This window comes from Chelonia mydas, chromosome 3 (genome assembly GCF_015237465.2).
Source record: "Chelonia mydas isolate rCheMyd1 chromosome 3, rCheMyd1.pri.v2, whole genome shotgun sequence".
In the NCBI taxonomy this organism is placed as follows: Eukaryota; Metazoa; Chordata; order Testudines; family Cheloniidae; genus Chelonia; species Chelonia mydas.
This window is the reverse complement of record NC_057851.1, coordinates 96,892,697-96,911,628: the sequence shown is the minus strand read 5'-3', so window position 1 is coordinate 96,911,628 and position 18,932 is coordinate 96,892,697. Positions and strand designations below refer to the sequence as shown.

Sequence of the window (18,932 nt, the reverse complement as noted above, 5' to 3'; positions counted from 1 at the left end):
TCTGTTTCATCTGGCATTTGCTGAAGTTGGATGTGAGATTTTTGTAATGTGTGTGCTGACTGATGTTTGGGTGGGAGGAGAAATGTGCTGCTGTTCTGCTGATTTTTCATATCATTTCTTTAATTATGAGAGAGGAGACCTACAGCCCAGCCTTTTATGTTGTATTGAAATCCAAATACATAAATAAGGTGCTGGTTTTAGCAGCACTCAGAGCCGCTCTCAGACCAACAGTCTAGGACATGGCTTATACAAGTTTAGTATCACGCTCAGCATGCTACCTGTTCTGACTCCATCCAAGAAAGGATCTTCACCCTTCCCAGTCGAGCCCGTGGGTACAATATAAGGATTACATTTCTGCTTTGCACATTTTGCCCAGCTTTAATGAAAACTTCAGAAGTGCAGGGAGAGGAAGAAATGAACAGACTGAAAATCTTGCTTCATCATGAAACCAGCTCTGTAGCATGCTCTCTTCATCAGTAACGGAATGTAATTGCTACTACAAAATCCATCATTCAAATACAGAAAGTCTCAGTGAGCAACAGCTAACCGAAGAACAGGTGATGCAAACCTCTCCGATGCAAGTTTTCTAGTAGACATACGAATAATAACATAAAGGAAGGCCACCGGAAGGAAAACAGTGTCAAGCTTTTTCTGGATATAAAGCCTCCTAGTGCAATGTGCATTTGGCAAAGAGACTACAAAATTCAGTGCTAATTTGAACACTAGGACCTTAGTCAAAAAGAGTGATTCAAAAAGTTTAATCAATTTATCCACAATAAATATTTTTCACCTATTTTTTAGGAACTGGCAACTGCTATTGCCTGGTGCCCCATAATATTTGTGATGCATCCGATGAAGTGAGCTGTAGCTCACGAAAGCTTATGCTCAAATAAATTGGTTAGTCTCTAAGGTGCCACAAGTACTCCTTTTCTTTTTGTGATGAGTGGGACACTCTCATTTGAACAATGTGTGGCATTGTTGGTTTGAGACCTAAACTGCCATGTTTCTTTTTTAATTACTATTCATAGCCTCAAATGATGACGCATTAAAGAGAAAGTGTCCTGTTATTTACGGAGTAAAGTAGAAGTAATGTTTGGAGATTATTCAGTCTGAGTCCCTTTCAGGGGCAGGGGCAGGGGCAGGAAGAAGCTTCAGCTTTAACTTTATATTTCCAGGTTTGTGCCAGTTTCAACTGGACATTTCGGGCCTAATTTTGCTTTATGCTGGGTTTTGCTGATGGACTAAAACAGGCTACAGGAATCCCAGGGTTAGGGTGGATTTGTAACAGCACAAGGTACCAGTAACCCCCATTTTGCAGGGGGTCTGCACAACCCCTAGAGCGGTCAATGTTGGCTCAGGAGGGTATTGGAGGATTCACAAATAGGGGTAACACTTCCAGGTAAGACTTCCCGCTTAAAGAATGGGGGTTGGAAAAATTGTTTTTTTAACTTTCTCCTTTCTAAGCCACTGTGGCTGGGTATATAACATTTTGAATGTAACTGAATTTGGCATTTAGCAATTTTCTTTAGTATTTCTATACTTTCAATTATTATTTTAAATTACAGTAGTTATGTTCTCTTTAAAATATTCATAAATATTTAGCTTGTGGTCATAGTGGACCACAAGCTAAATATGAGTCAACAGTGTAAGGCTGTTGCAAAAAAAGCGAACATCATTCTGGAATATGTTAGCAGGAATGTTGTAAGCAAGACACGAGAAGTAATTCTTCCACTCTACTCTGTGCTGGTTAGGCCTTAACTGGAGTATTGTGTCCAGTTCTGGGTGCCACATTTCAGGAAGGATGTGGACAAATTGGAGAGAGTCCAGAGATGAGCAACAAAAATAGCTTTATACTTGTTGCAGAACAGCTTTCATTTGGAAATATTTATTATCCAAATTATTTAGCCCAAGAGACATATTCTAGAATACTCTGCCACTTGTAAATAACACAGCCATCCCAAATTTCATGCCAATTAAAGCCTTCATACCACATCATATATAATCTATTGTCCCACATTCAGTAGGTAGGTGGATTATGCATGTATATATAATGTATGTATGCATGCACGTATAAATGTAAATAAAATATCATACGTAAATCTTTTGACGCATTTTTGGCTTCTCTTCATATTGCTGTCACCAATAATTCAACCATGACTATCCCAATCTGTTCTTTCGCTACTCCAGACTGTTTTTCATTTGCCATGTGCAATATCCTCCAGTATAATATGAAAAAAATGATTTTTCTATATTTTGTGAGAATAGAGAGAACTCAAGTGCAAACTAAAATTGTGTAGTATCATCACTGGCAACAGGTACTTAGCATTTTAGTGCCTTATATGTTTAAAGCTCTATTGAGACATTGACTAGTAAATCCTCACAACTCACCTGTGAGACAGATCAATAAGCATTACTATCCTCACTGTACAGATGGAGAAACTGAAATAGAAAGGTGAAGTGACTTGTCCAAGACAACACAGCAAGTCACTGACAATGCCAGAATTAAAATTCTGGACTTCATGGCTCAGCAGTGTGCTTATTCCTTCAGACAACAATGAATTCCAATAGCAGCACTTGCATAAAGATGGTCAAAACAATTACTGACTCAGAGAAGGTAGCAGCAGCTGTGCATGTACACATTTGGTATACGCTGCAGTTTTAGTTCTGGCACAGTGTTGGGAATGCAAGTAGCAAGATCTTTGAGGGTAGCCAGAAGAATAGTAAATTATACAGAATAACTGCTAAATATTTTTACTGTGTGCCAGAGAATTTAAAAAAAAAGGTAAAATAAGTAATTCTGATACAGTCCTGTCAGTTGACAAGACATTTAAAAAGTCTGACTCTTTTACCAAAATCTCCTTGACTGGAAACATAACGTTAGATGAAGATATGCTTAAATCAGAAGAGATTTCCCTTAATTATGCTCATCATAGAAATATAAGGTGGAAGAGACCTCAAGATGACTTCTAGTTCAGCCCCCTGCACTAAGTCAGGACCAAATATACCTAGAATATCATCACTTCAAAGGTTTTGCATAATATAGGGACACGCTTAGAAACATCCCAGAAAATAGAGATTATTTGCTGTGAGGTTTCAAAGATTTGAGGAAGAAGCGGAAGTTTTAATTTAGAGCTGTTTACAGAACAGGAGGTTCCAAAGGAAGGATGTTTCCATTCAGTTACTAGTGGTGGAAGTAGTAGCCTTTAAAGATTTTCACATCACTACGTGGATTGTCCTTCCCTTCTATGGAAATTCTCACTCTTTAAGGGTGAACATTTTCATAAATATGTCTAGTATTCTTTGGTGTGGGATGCAGAACAGTAGAGGGGCCTCCATGTGAGGTTTTTCCTGTTTGAGTGGCTTCTGGTTAGTTTCATGTTACTTTAAAAACTGTTTGATTAGGAATTTGTTAAGGGAAAATGCTGCAAGATATAGGAGAAGCAAAAAAAAAAATTCCATTTCTGTGATGAATGTCTTAATTTTGGAGTCTTTCTCCATAATGTTTCTTATTCCTGGTGCCTTTTTTTTTTTTTAAAAGAATCATATATAATAATAGCAGGTGTTCCCCTGCTACCTTAATGTAGGTCATGGTCTGTTCCAATAAGTGTAACAATTTTCTTCTTGAGCTGTAACACTGCTCTCTGCCATCTTGCCAAAAGAAGCAGAAGATCTTTTCATTATTATTGCATACATTTTTGTTCTGTTTTGAAAGGAATATTCTTTTTCACATTTATAAATTATAAAAGAAAAGAGCTATAGTAACATTCAACATGAACTTTGGGGCATGACACAGTTTGAGGCTGTTGTTGTTAGTCTTGCCTATCAAATTTTGGCACATGGAAATTATCCTAATGGCCCCTAACCTTTCCAGGCAGGTGTACCAGGTTATCAAACAAACACCAACTGTACTAGTTCAGATACACTGAACTGAACTGATCTGATATGGCCACTACCCTCTCCTTGCTTTAAATATGTCCTCAAGCACCACCACTACTATAATGCTGATACAAAATCAGCCAATTAATGATCGGTAAAAAAGCAAATACATGTATGAAAAAAAGTACATGTTTCTCTCTGTGCACCCTTCAAGTGTCACTTGTCTCCTTAGTCTGTAAATTCTTTGGGGCAAGAACTGTCTCTTCATACACATTTCTACAGCATCTAACATAATGAGGTCCTGATCCTAACTGGAGCTCTGAGCATTATTGTAATGTTGTTTTTTTTAAATCTATGCCCACTGCTTCCAACTCATGTTTATTTCTGGCTGCTCTTAATAAAGCTGAACATTTGGAGCAGCCAAGTTCCACATGGGTTAGAGAGCACACAATATCATGAGAAGTGGGCACCAAAGCATAGCAGACAAACTCACTGTTAAAACCACCATCCTGCAAGCTCTCCATGTAAAGAACTAACATGGAAATCAACTGAACTTTCATTCCTGTAGGGCTTGCCAACCTTAAGACAGGAATGGGAGGGAAAGCCAAAAGTACACAGAAGTATGAAGCTCCAGTGCTGAGGCACCTGTAATTGGTTGGGAGCAACAGTTCTGATTTGTAGCAGTAAGTAGCTTAACTGCCAAAATGTTACAATATTTAATTCAGATTTGACCCATCTAACGTGTCTCTGCAAGATTTGCCAAACATACATTCCCAGCATTAACAGCTTATCAACCTCTTCAATTTCAAACAAAATTCATAAAATTAAGAAATAAAACAAAATAGTATTGTACTTACCAACCGTGATAGAGGACTCACAGTGGTAGTAGCCATTGGGTTGTTTTTTTTTCAACATGGAGCAAAGATCTAGGCGGTACAGGGTTTCATCTCCAAAATAGTGGTTTTTAAAATTCTCATACAGGTTCGGGTCAATTTTTTTCACCTTTAAATAATCAAAATAAAATTACATTAGTCATTTCACTAGGAGACCAGATTTTCATATTTATTTTTTATGGTTCTGTTTGGAACAAATGTTTTTTAGAATGAATTTAGAAATATAAATAAATAAAACATTACACTGTTATGTGCCTGATCCTTTGGTCTGGCTGAGCTGTGCTCAGTGCAGGACCTGAGGAGAAGGGGAGAAAAAGTGGCAGTACACCACCTTTATGCTACCCGCCCCCCCGACCCTGTGCCAGTTCAGCCCCCAGCACGAGTTAGAGCGGTCTTAGAGCAGCCCTAACTTCCAATGGCTTGTAACAGCCCCAAAAGGGCCATTATGTAACTGGGGATTATTGGCTCTGTCAACTCTACTCGCAGGAAATTTCCCAATATTGGGAGAATCCCACTTGGCTGTTTATAGCAGCTTTCCTTGTGCCTTTAGACCACCAGAGCAGGGTGGTTTCTACCCAGCCAAACTAGGCTTTTTGCCCTGCTTGTTGACATTTATAAACTTTCATATACTTTTTACAATTAAGCTTACAATTAGGGTAAATTTGTTGGCCTCGTTAACACAATAGAGCTCTTTCAGTGCACTGATTGGGAGGGGGCAGTTATAAGCTTTGCGCAGAGGTGTTACAAAGGGGGCAGGGGTTTGAAGTTATAGGGCATTGCTGATGAAAATGTTTGGTGTGGGATTGTAACAAGGTAGTGGGTATGGGACAGGCGTGCCAAGCGACACGGACTTGGCAGCCCTGTCCCACCTGCTGATGTCTCCGCTGGATTTTCACACCTGCAGCTAACGTGTGAGCAGGCTGTAGGCATTTGCCTGCAGTTGCGCCTTCCAACTGTATGGGGCTGCTGTGGCATCAGCTAAGCTTCCTCTTTTGCTACTCCCTCTGCTGGGATTATAGTCAGGCAGGAAGAGGCAGTAGTGGCTGGCAGTGCAGCACAATCACTGCAAGATGGGAGGCCTAATATTGGCCCCAAGCGTCCACGCTACTTTGGTGATCTGCACCAGGCTCCACCAATCAGAAACCCACAGCAAATACTCCAGCCCCAGATGACCAGCAAAACATCCAGTCCCCCACGTACAGCACCCACTCAACTCGGTATCTCCAGTCAATCACCTTTCTACCCACCAATACCAGGCACAGCTGTCGAATTTAATGCCGCTCCACATCTACTCATTACTGTCTGGGTCGAGGTGTGTTGACCATATGCTGAAGTTTATGGTGATATACAAATGATGTGCACATTATTTGCAAATAGGCATAGTAATTCATTAAATTTGCAAAAAAGCCATACAAGAGCTGCACAAAACTTGGCACTTCTGGAGGGGGAGGGGTTATGGAATGGCACTTGTCTGTGGGCAGGCGGGAGGCAGTTACGGAGCTGTGCTTGTATGTTGGAGGCATTTAAAGGCAGTGTCTTTAGGGGGGGGGGGTGACAGAATTATAGTGTAGAGCCAGACATATCTTTATCTATGGCTCCTCAGCCTCCCTTTTGGGGTCCCTGGCTGGCCAGCAGGGTGGGCTGCTGACTGAGACTCCCTCTAGTCTGCACCTGCCAGCCAATCAGCACCCTCCTTGCCCTCAGCTCCTCGCTATCAATGAGAGGCCCAGAGGGAGCGGGAGATGGAGCAGCTGAGGCAAAAGAACACTGAGCGGCCAGGTAGGGACAGAGACAGCGACAGCCAGGATCAGCCACCGGCCTCGCAGCAGTGAAGACAGGTTCGGAGGTACAGAGGTCACGAGGTACGGCGTGAGCAGGACCAGACTGCGGGACAGTGCTGCTCTCTATGGTACGTGGGGGCTAGAGGAGAATTACAGACCACAGCAGTGTGTGGGGGCAGAGCTGTGTGTACAGGGGGATACGAGAGTGGTGCTCCGTACGAGGAAGGGTTATTGAGGTGTGTGGGGGGGGCTGGGCTTACAGGATGGTGTATGATCTGTGGAGGGAGAAAGGCAGCGTTACTGGGTGGGCCTTCTTCAGGGGATGGTGAGAAGGGAGACAGGTGGGGTCGAGGCGTGTAATGAGCTGTGTGGGGGGGAAGGGAAGGGGAGGAGGAATGGGCAGGGATACAGATTACAGCTCAGTAGCTGTGTGGCAGGGTCCAGCCCTGATGAGAATCTGAGCTGAGGGAGTGCTGAGCAGCTGGTAGGGGAAGGAGAAAGAGGCGGGTTAGGAAGATAAACCCCCAGCCTGAGAAGAGCTGCCTGGCCTACATGTGAGGTGGGTGGGTAGGAAGAGAACTCAGATCTGGGAGAAGGGCCATGCTGTGGGGGTGGGAGCAGGGAGGGGGGGTTATGGACCATTGCTGTGGGGGGGAGTGGTGCTCCGCCATGTGTGGGACTAGTGTGATCACCTGGGGTGGTGTGTTGTGAATTCGTATGGAGGGCAGGCTTCCAGGGTGGTGCTGGGTTTGTAGGTAGCGGGTGTGGGGTGGCACTGTGTGAATGTGCCCATGGAGGTAGGTCTGTGTGCATAAAATGGGCATTTCCATGAGCACTCATGTATGCCCATACACACAGTTGTGGAGTGTGGCTGTACATCCGAGCAGGCAGTTAGGTGCTGACTCTACTAGCCTTTAATTTCTACAGAGTAGTGTCCATAGCCCACTGCAGTCACAACAGCATACGAGATCCATTCCTCATCATTATTCATACTAACTAGGGATACTTGGGGCCTACTAAAGCCAAACTCTCAGCCCAACCATTCAACTCATTTTGTGGTTCAACCCACCTCCCCGCTCATTACCCCTTAAAGAAAGAGGATTTGCATGCATCAGGAGTGTGGGTAAAGAGGACTGATGCAAGCAGCAGAAGGCTGATGGAAAAGGGGCAGGTGACCCAGAGAGGGAGAGGAGTGAAGTGGATCAGGTAGTGGCTGGGAGGTGGATAAAATGGACAAGTGATCAGGGTCAGTTGTTATTGGGGAAAGGACTTATAAGATATGCCAACAAAAATGTCCATCTTCACCAGCAGCACAGCTCCTGGAACTGGCTAGAATGAGCACCACTGCTTCACTGAACACCCATTGTCTCCCACCACCACTGCCTGGGCCTGAACAAGAGGAGGAGCAAGAGCAACCTCAGATATACATGTGTGTGTTGTGGTATGCAGGGCTGCTGGGGATCACTTATTATGACACAGGAGACTGCTCAGTCTACTTCATGCCCGACATGCCTGATAACGAAGACCTCAAGCTGCTGCAGAAAGTGATTGATGAAGTCCTTCCCCGATGCATCGTGACGAGTGCCAAGCAGGATCACAACATAGCCAAATTCCTGACCAATATGGGTGCTGCTACAGGGGACGTGGACAAACCAGAAATTGTCCTCTTTCCCAATATGGACTTTGGCCTGGAAGTGAGCAAACAACGGATCTTATCTAGGCAATTCCCTTTCATTCCCTCTCATATGACTGCAACAGAGAAAATCCTCTATTTGTCCTCCATCATTCCCTTTGAGAGCCCACTCATGGTTCGAGCACTAGGTGGGCTGTTGAAGTTTCTTGACAGGAGGCGGATCGGAGTTGAACTGGAAGATAGCACAATCGGGGTTCCCATCTTGGCCTTTAAAAAGTTTGTGCTCATGGATATTGTGAATATGGACCAAGATACTTTTTGTGTCCTACAGATATTTAAAAGTGAGGTGCATCCTTCTGTTTACAAGCTGTCCAGTGGGCTGAAAGAAGGACTCAGTTTGTATGGGATTTTGAACCGCTGCAGGTGCAAGTGGGGAGAGAAACTGATGAGGTTGTGGCTCATGCGGCCCACCCGGAACCTTACAGAGCTGAACAAACGGCTGGATGTTATTCAGTTCTTCTTGCTGGCTCAGAACCATGAAACAGTCCTGACTCTTCAAGACTGCCTCAAGAATATAAAAAATGTACCTCAGATTTTGAGAAGAATGAATCTTTCACATACAAAGGTCAGTGACTGGCAGGCACTTTACAAGACAGTTTATAGTGCAGTGTGTCTCAGAGATACATGCCGTTCCCTGCCTAGCAGCATCGAGCTCTTCCAGACCATCTCACAGGTCTTCACCGATGATCTGCACTATATTGCCAGTCTCATCAGCAAAGTGGTAGATTTTGAAAGCAGCATCTCAGAAAACCGCTTCACTGTCAGACCCAATGTGGACTCCACCATTGATGAAAAGAAACGAAAGCTGATGGGTCTCTCAGACTTCCTCACAGAGGTGGCACGGAAGGAATTGGAGACCCTGGACAATCGGATTCCTTCCTGTTGTGTCATCTATATTCCCTTAATTGGATTCCTGCTTTCCATTCCACGGCTGCCCACAATGGTGGACAAGAGTGACTTTGAGATTGAAGGCCTGGACTTCATGTTCTTGTCAGAGGACAAACTGCATTATAGAAGTGCTAGGACAAAGGAACTAGACAGCATTCTGGGTGACCTGCACTGTGAGATCAGAGACCAGGAAACACTTATCATGCACCAGATGCAGACAAAGATCTTGGAGAAGTCAGCAGTGCTTAACAATGTGATTGAATACACAGCGCACCTAGATGTGCTCCTAGCTCTGGCAGTGATGGCTCGAGAGAATAGCTACAGCCGTCCGTGCTTTACCCACCGCCATGGCATCCACATCAAGGATGGCAGGCATCCACTCATGGAGCTATGTGCAAAGACTTTTGTGCCCAATCCTGTGGACAGTGGTGAGGCTAATGGGCGAATAAAGATCCTTACAGGGCCCAACTCATCTGGGAAGAGTGTATACTTAAAAATGGTGGGCCTTATAACATTCATGGCCCTAATCGGCAGCTATGTCCCTGCTGCAGAGGCTGAGATTGGGGCAGTTGATGGGATTTACACCAGGATTCACAGCAGGGAATCAGTATCTGTGGGACTCTCAACTTTCATGATTGATCTCAACCAGGTTGCCAAAGCAGTGAACAACGCCACTGAGAGGTCCTTGGTACTTATTGATGAGTTTGGCAAAGGGACCAACACAGTGGATGGCCTCTCCCTTCTGGTCGCTGTGCTGAGGCACTGGCTCAACCAGGGAACCCAGTGCCCACAGGTCTTTGTCTCCACTAATTTTCACAGCTTGGTGCAGCTGAAGCTCCTTCCTGACACCCCTCTTGTGCAGTACCTGACAATGGAGACCCACGAAGATGGAGATGAGTTAATATTCTTCTATCAGCTCAAGGAGGGGGTGTCCACTGTTAGCCATGCTGCCAATATTGCTGCGTTGGCTGGGGTGCCACCCAAAGTGATTGCACGAGGAGTGGAGGTATCAGAGCTTATCCGAAATGGAAAACCTATTAGACGTATTGATCATCCATCCAAAGGGAGCCAGCTAGAGAGATGCAAGTCTCTGGTGGAAAAGTTCCTTTGCCTAGACCTTGATGACCCCCATGTGGACTTAGAGAAGTTCATGAGTCAGGAAGTGCTGCCCTCTGCAGCCTCCATTCTGTAACCATGTAACTCTAGAAACATGGACTATATGCTATAAGCTTCCCTTGCTGTCAAACAGCAAACATTTTGACGAGAGAGAGCTTAAAATTTCCCTATAATTTCATATTAACGGGAATAATATCCCTCCTTCAATGAATCTTCTTCAACTCCAAATATGAAATGCAATCCAACATACAGAAACAACCACCCAATATCCAGCTGAAAAACACCATCGATGAGGGATATATGTTCTCCGGGGGAGATGAAATAACTTCTGCCATGATCAATAATTTCTCTGACCAATGCTCCCACACCATATTTAAATTTTAAAACATTTTTATTATAAAAGTTATGTTTCCTTTTTCCTGTTTCAAACAATTGTTGTGGCTACCTATCTGTCTGAGATGTAATCTTTTTATCTAGTAGTAGCAGAGCAGGAGGGCTGGAAGTCAGGGACCTTGGTTTCTCTTCCACCTGTGTGAACTTGGGGTAAAGTCTTAACCTCTTTGTACCTGTTTACTCATTTGTAAAAAGAGTACATAATAATCTAACTACTTCAAAGCACATATTGAGGCTTAAAGGTTTATAAAGTGCTTTAAGAGTGGCAGATGAAAGGTGCTATAGAAGTACAACGTAGTCATTGCGTACAAGATCATAGTTTGGGACCTATTCATGATACATCCTTCCTCAGTTGGTAGTACTGTGAGGGTAAAGTGCTCAGTCCCTAATGCAAGAGAGTGTATTGCATCACACTATAGTGACTCTTCTAGTCACTTTCGTATCAGCATCAAGAGATTGCACAGAAATGTGTGTCCTATTCTCCTGAGTCAGAAAAAACATTTTGTCATTGTGCAGGGAATTGAGAATGAGGATAATAGAGGGGGAAATGGGGTAATGTCATGGGCTATAAGACATTTCTTACACCACTAACCGTCTTGTCCAGAAAAATGGCACTCACAATGGGGATTGCTGATGCAGTGGTTTAACAACCTTATAGTGTATACTTCTGGCAAAGTCCACATTCTAACTCTGCTTATTATTGGTCACCAGTAGAAATTTAATTGTGGTTTCACCCTGCTTGCTGCTGGTTGTTTGTCCACATAATAAAGCAATCACATAATTTATCTTAATGGACAGTCTCTGCTCAGGAAAAGCTAGGAGCTGTCATAAATGGAATGTTGCAGGGCAGAATCAGCGTGCATTGGCAGAACCATGTGAGGTTTGCTGAAACAAGAACTGCTCTCTCCCCTTAGGTTCTATATTATAAGAATACAAACTTGTTATTATTTTGACTCCACTTACTTTTAGAAACATACAGACAGCCAGGGAATTGAAGAATGTATTGAGAATTTAAGACAGAGATTAGCATTTTAAATTCTTTCCAAATTTTAAATGAAAATTTGAGGATGGGAAAATTGCACTGGGAAGAAGGGATAGCTAGTCTTTTGCTTCCCCACTTCCCCTCTCCTTGTCCACACCATCAATGAAAGGATCTTTAGTGAATACGATGTTTGACGAATGATGTAATAACAAACGTTCATAGCACCAAGCAGCAGCAGCAGAGCATATAGGCGGATAAGGGAAGCAGAAGTAGGACTCAGTGTGCTGACTTTTCTTGTGATGTGATAACTTGACCACATCCAAACAGAACAGCTGGGCATCTGACAGCTAAGACTGATTGCCAAAACTATGCTATTACTGCTCACAGTACAGCTAGCAGAAGATGTAGACAGTGGTACTATATTTCCTTTATGCTGAACTTGCTTGAGGATGGTGGTTTAAAGGAGCTAAATATGCTAATTTTATTTAAAATGAAGAAAGGTTTGCATGGGTCAGTCACTAACAAAAAAATTAGTTATAACTTCATAACTTTCAATGCTAAATATCTTCTAATCTGTTTAGTGTGTGTAGTTGAAAATAGCAAGTAAAATTAATTTGAGTCAAATTGCATATCAATAGGATTTTGATTGAGACAGAACTTTGATTTTGTTGCAGTGTAGTGATTTTTCCTTTAATGCATTATGTGGTGTGCTATCAGACTACAAAATATACAACTACAGTTTCAAATAAACAAAACACACAAGTGTGACAAATTAACAGGAAACGACAACAGGGATAAATTATAGCAACATGCAGTTACTATTGTTTCCAATAGAATTATAATGTACTGTCTTCAAAACAATGTGCACCAACTATGCAATTAACTTGTCATCACTGCAGTTAAATCATAGACTCGTTTACCTAGGGGCCTAATACACCACTGCACTGCACCCTGTACAGTCACTTGTATTAGGGCAAATTGAGTCTAAAATACCTCCAATCTGATTGCATTCACTTTGCAAATGGTGTCAGTGACTATGCAAGCTGCAGAGCAACAGTGAATCAGGCCTTGTACCTTCACTTTTAAAATAGTCTTGGCTGTGGTTTGTAATTACAAGATTTTGTTTTACTCACTAAGGACCTAATTAAGCAGAAATGATCAGAGAAATTCAGCATAGTCAGGCAGTACAATTTAAGGATTCAATTTCATAATAATATTTGCAGTTCTTTAGTCTCTTGCATCGAAGGCGCTCGAATCACCTTACAGCATTTATCAATGAAGCCTCACAGTAAATAAGTAATAGATTGAGTCAGTCTCAACCTCTCAATACTTCATTTCACCAAAGTCACACAGCAAGTTAGTGGTAGAGCTGGGAATAGGAGTGTGGTCTCTAACCACAAAACGAACTCACTTCTTTCATTGTATACTATAGTGTGTCCACCACTGTACAATGCATAGAAGATATGGTACCTGCCCCATGGATTTTATTGTTGAAGGCCCCAGTCCTGGAAAGACTTACACACATGCATAAAGTTATGCATATGCTCAAGTATTTCCAGGATCAGGACCTAAATTGTTTCATGTTATCTCCTTCTAGAGGGGCTCCTAGTCCTACGTAGGAATGGAGAGCGTGGTATCAGCATTTGGGGGAACATTTCAATTAACTCATTCATCCCCAAAATTGTCCCACTGGACCTAGAAGGCCAAGTTTGATTAACTGTCTTCCACTTCCATCAGTTGTGGTAAACTATGTTCTTTCTCTCACCTGAGAAACTGGGAGGGGGGAGAAGGGAATTCCAGAGAGATTTTCTCTCATCCGATTAACTCAATGTAAATGTAGCAGGTAACGTTGTTATCCTTCATTAGCTTCTATCCCATTAAATAAAAGAAGTCTGACCTTTTACTTTTCTCTAGCTTTAAATGTCTTAAGGGTAATCTTTTGAAGAGACTTACTTTTCATACCTCTGTAGACTTATAGAACCTTCATTTTGAACTCAGTAATTTCTTTTATTAAACATTTTACAGCCTTGGAAAAGTAACTTTTCACAATTTTGGTTCCTTAGGAACGTCTATCTTTCCCCTGAAGCTCTAGGTATCTTTGCAATAGATAGAGAAATGGAATGTTTTATCAGTTTCTCAAAATGTAATGTTTATAGATTTAGTGAGATCATTAATCCTCTGAAGGGTTGGGTTAACGGATTGCTTCTTTAAGACAGAAAACCCCAAAATGTTAATGACTTGTGTTCTGAATGTTTATAACTATCCATCTGGTGGTTTGTATTTTAAATTATTTTTGATCTATCAGCTGTTACTTTACAATGTTATATATATGCTCTTCCTACCATAACCTTTATTCGTTTTTCTCTGTTACTTGTAATACTGTTGTTGCATGATCTAAAAATTCATTTAAACCGTTGTTAAAATGTGTTATCTTTACCTTTTTATGCTTTGTTTATTCACTATACTAAGAGGAAATGTGCACAAAGAACTGATTAAACAATAGGAAACAAAGAATGATAGTAAATGCTGCTTCTTAAGATGGGGAGAGGTTTGACAAGGAAATACCCCATTTAATAGTGTTTACTGTTATTTAATATCAATCTCCCATGGTATTTTTCTATGGCATATCACTTAATAGCTAAGCCACTAGCATATTTATTATTCAGTGTTCTGGAGAAGTAATATGAATTAGGATGACAATAATTTGATTCTGTTATTAACAACTGCGGAGACCAACACATTACAGTACAGGGCAGCATGTTGGAACATGAAATGTACTGCAGATAAATGTAAAATAATGCACATTGGGAAAATAGTAAATATCTCATACACCCTAATGGCCTCTGACATTAAAATAAATAACAAAATTAGAAATAACTGTGTATGGTCAATGAAGATCTCTACACAGTGGTGTGACTTTTACAATAGTAAGTGCTATGCCATGTCAGCCAGAACTTGTGTCCTGAAGTCTTTAGTTCCTTCCTTGATTTCCTACCTTTTATGTTTGTTATGCCCTTAAAGTACTGTGGTGTATCTTTAAAGTTTTATTCAAGAAAGAATGTTTTACAATCCAAGATTTTACTCAATCCAACCATATAATTTTCTACTTAAGCACTGTTGATACCTGGTAGTGGTACTCTCAGTGTTGTTTGTAAACATTTTCCCTGTAATGTTAATCAAAATAAAACACTTTGTTGAAAATGTACACGTAACAGGCTACTGTTAACAGCTCCCTTTTTCCCCATGCAATGTTTTGACAAATACGCTAGTTCTAACTTTACTTATGAACGTCACAGAAGCGGTTGATAAGAAATTCACATAAAACGATACACGGGGCAGAAAAAAGTGGTTGCGTAGAAATATAGCTCAGTTTAAACTGACGTAGCACAATAACGGAACAGGAGTGGAATGAAAGCTTGGATCAAATAGTTATTGTGGGTCACATTTTTGTGCGCATGATTGCTTTGCTGTTTTTCTCTTTCTTACCATTGTTACACTTTGCCTTTATTGATGTACTATTAACAATAATGATTCGGAGCGCTTATGTAATCAAAGAAGCTAGTGTGGAGTTTTGTGCGCGTGAGGCAAGTAATAGTTAACTATAAAAGTGTAGTTAAAAGGATGTGTCGTATCTCTTTCCTTGCTTCTCCTGGCATTCAGCACAGCATACGCAGTAGAAAGAGAGAGGTCACCATTTACATACTGTGCATAATCCAGATATGGATTATGATCTTTATTTGTTTAGAAACTGGTCTTTTCTGCTGCACAGTGTCAACAGAAAACAATCCAAACAAATCAATGTTTCAGCTGCACACAAGAAGCATAAGTCTTTCTCAGTACATTACGTGTACCCCATGATACATAATAAACCTGTAAATTTAATTAATTTTATCCCTTGTCTCTATTTTCCAAAAAATGGAAGACAAACATGGTAACGTTTTTGTTTATATAGCACCCAGCACACACAATATGTGTCCTCTACATAAAAGTTTTTAAGAGCTTAAATAAAGTAGTATGGTTCAATGACCAAGTGAAACAAAGTCATTCTGCCCAATCTACTATAAAACAAACTCAGGTTAAAGCTTCCACTTTTTTCACGTGGTAAACAAGAGATGGGAAAAAGAAAGAAAAACAACATGTTTATCTTAAAGATAAAACTGGGGGCTTACCCCATGATATAACAAAGTATTTAAGCATGTCCTTTAAGTGTTTTGATTAATCAGGACCTCAACAGGTGAACCATACAAACAAACTGTGGTCTAAAGGGGAAAGTTGTACCTGAAAAATTCCACACCTTTATATTGTTTCACATGTATATTACTATAATTGAATTGCTTGGAATCTCCTTTATTTATGCTAGACAGAGCATCTGTTGCTGAAGTTGGCACCCTGATGTCGCCATGCTTAACATACCTCCAGTCCCACATAAAATGTAACTGACTTTCCAGATGTCTCCTCACACAGCTCCGTCTATTATAAGCTAAACTTCAGACAGGCAGTAATTGTTTTACCAGGTTTAGAAGATAATCGTAACTATAATGAAAACTCCTGACTTTTCTTATCAAGACCACCTCAAAAGATGGGACAAATACTGCTAAAATTTTTACATGAAATCAGCAAATAACAGTGAGTAAATTTTGGAATTAGTAACGTTTTTTCAAATACATGTATTCTAAGCACATTTACTACAAAGTATTTTTTTATAAAATCAATTGACCTAAACAGCTCATATTGTTTCTCTCAATACTGCAGTGAAGCAATTGTTTCCCCAGCTCAGCAAAGGGAAAAAAAAATGTAACACTTGGTTCCGTATAACTGAATGAGTTCTAAAAACTGAGTTAAGCTCAAATAAAACAAATATTTATTACTTAGCACTTTCAAAATATCCTAGAGGAAATCCTGGCTCAGTTGAAGTCAATAGGAGTTTTGTCACTGACTTCAGTGAGATCAGGATTTCATTCCAGGTTTATTGAAACAGTTGCGCCCCCCTTTTCTTTTGTAAGCTTCAGAGACAATGAAGTGTATAAGTGTGGGGGAGAGGAAGTTAGTTCAAAAGTACAAAAAGAATTGAAGAATTTGATCTGTTGAACTACCTCGATTTCAGAGTATTGGATAATAATACTATATAGATTAATAAATAACTTGCAATGAACAAATTAATAGCTCATTTACACTACCAAAAGCTGAGATAAAGAGCAAATTTTTGGAGAGATCTCCTCTGCACCTGTTCACATCAGCATACATAATTAAACATTTTTAGCAAAGAATATGGAGTTAAAATATCTTGCCCTTATGGCTGACCCTCAATTACTGTGCTTTGATTCATGCAGAAAGTTGATTGCCTTTTTTGTTTTCCCATTAGAATGGAAAGTGGAATGCCATTGGGAAAGGATAATGCAGTTGCAAGAAAAACAGGAGGACCTCCCCCACTCCTCCATAAAAGGCAGCCTGAAAGATTATATGATCTATAAACTCATATTCTTAAAAATGCTCTTCATTCCAGAGTCAGTAGTCCTACATGCTGGACAGTTAATTTCTGTATAATTCAAAAATCTTTATTTAAGGTACACTGGAACAATACTCCAGACAATAATTGTAATCTTTAGATTCTTTTGCAAGAGAAAATAGACCATAACTGTTAATATATCGAGACTACCAAGAGTAATATTTTGAGGTACAACTTACGACAAAACATTTTACATATTAATTTTTTTCATAAAAGACTAATATTTTAAAGTCTTACCAGTCAACCTGGTTACAAAGAAGTAGAACTTTGACTGCTCTAGAATATGGCTAAAGTAAAACTGAAGTGCTTAACGTTTGTTCTCTAAAATAAACTTTTTAGATGGCTGCTGTCGTGCTGCATCAAATTTGAGCTTACCTGCTTACGTAGCTCTGGTGATTTTGACAGCTTCATGAAGGTCAAGTGAGGTTTACAAGCTCTGTCTTCTCCTGCCAAGATGCCTTTTTCTTGAAATATCTTCTTCATGGTCTCTGAAGAATGAAAAATGCAGAGGCCCTAAGATATCAAATACTGTGGATGCTTAAAAATGTGCTTTCAACTGTAATACGAGTCACATCCATCCCAAGTGAAAAGTGAAGATAATCAATAAGAAAAGAAAGGCAGCTTTCTAGTTTCCTTCAAAGTTGCATGTTATATCTGAACAGATCAATCTGATAATTGCAGCTGATCTGAGACACAAGTTACTTCATTTAAAAAGAAATCATTGGCAATCTATTAAAACCAATCAATAACCAGTCTAAAATCTGTTCCTCCTACCACAATAGTACCTTTATATTTAAATTGTTCAGGGATTGCAATGAGTGAAGCAATTGCAAATGACAAAAGAAGAGTTATGGATAATGGGAATCACTAGACAAAGAAAAGCTACTCTGTGTCAAATTTTATGCTCCTTACTTGAATGAAACTCCCATTTCAGGCCAAGGGAATTCCGCTTAATAATCACCAAATTCGGCCTAATTGTGAAAGGCAAAGATTGAGAATAGGTCAAATGTGATGTTCTTCACCAGTGCTCCCAGCTAGTTAAAAATAAACAAAAAGCAAACGTCTATCTGTTGCCTTTCTGACGCCTGTGTAAAGTGGAATGTGCAGTTCAACTGACTGAGAAGACTGGAACTTTTCTTTTTCATGTGGCTATTTGCCTACATCCAAGGCTAGGCAAAGCTTCTATATTGACCTCTCTTACTCCCTCCCAGCCCATCTACCTAGAACAATATAAATGTTCAGCTTACGGGAAATTAAATCACCACAACTACAATCGAGACTAATGAAATCTATCATAGTGATCTTGCACCCCATTAGACCAGATACTATCTAGAATTAGCCAGCTTGAACATTACATAGGGTGTGTGCAACTGTGCATATTAGGGCATGTCTATACTGGAACATTCAGGAAAGTTAAGGTGAACTAAATATGTGAAATCAATGTGCATAAATTAAAGAATGTTAATCTCCCATGTGGATGCTCTCACTTAGGAGTAGAGTAGTCTTAATCCTCCTTGGTCAGAAGTGGGTTTTTTTAAATACTCTCTGAAATTATACCTTAGAAAATTAAAACTAAAACTTGCTTCCTGACTATTCTGTTTTTATAAATATACTAAACAGGTTAAAGTATGAGTATTAAGTTACAGCAAGTTAAGGTCACTTTACCCCTGAATGAGAGCATCCACACACGGAGTAGGTGGGGGAGGAGAGGTTTGGGGTTAAATGAGCTTTAATATATGTTCCTTTAATTGATTTGCCTTAACTTTCCTGAGTATTTGTGTCTGTAGACACGCGCTTGGTGTTT

General features: G+C 40.5%; 2 protein-coding genes across 12 annotated transcripts in view; one reads left to right on the top strand and one right to left on the bottom strand.

The window, feature by feature from the left end:
- AKAP7 (A-kinase anchoring protein 7) overlaps window positions 1-18,932 on the bottom strand; it is a 141,569-nt gene that overhangs the window by 59,660 nt on the left and 62,977 nt on the right. For all 10 annotated transcript variants that reach the window (XR_005224701.2, XM_037894799.2, XM_037894796.2 and 7 more), the window contains 2 exons: window positions 17,504-17,616; window positions 4,734-4,878 (listed from right to left, as the gene is read on the bottom strand). Coding sequence is in view for 9 of the 10 variants with exons in the window: in XM_037894799.2 (XP_037750727.1) it covers window positions 4,734-4,878; window positions 17,504-17,616 (258 nt within the window). In the remaining variant the exon portion in view is untranslated. The remainder of the gene's footprint in view (window positions 1-4,733; window positions 4,879-17,503; window positions 17,617-18,932) is intronic.
- On the top strand, window positions 7,739-10,323 carry MSH5 (mutS homolog 5). Of its 2 annotated transcripts, XM_037894795.1 has the most exons (2): window positions 7,739-10,059; window positions 10,138-10,323. In XM_037894795.1, exons 1-2 carry the CDS (start codon window positions 7,885-7,887, stop codon window positions 10,321-10,323), a joined length of 2,361 nt encoding a protein of 786 aa, XP_037750723.1. In that variant the 5' UTR covers window positions 7,739-7,884. The 2 variants fall into 2 exon arrangements, with proteins under 2 accessions (XP_037750723.1, XP_007060849.2); XM_007060787.2 differs by having other exon boundaries at window positions 7,739-10,323.

What these genes read in the sequence shown, in the direction of transcription:
- MSH5 (XM_007060787.2), top strand. Translation starts at nt 7,885, where the DNA reads ATGAGCACCACTGCTTCACTGAACACCCATTGTCTCCCACCACCACTG.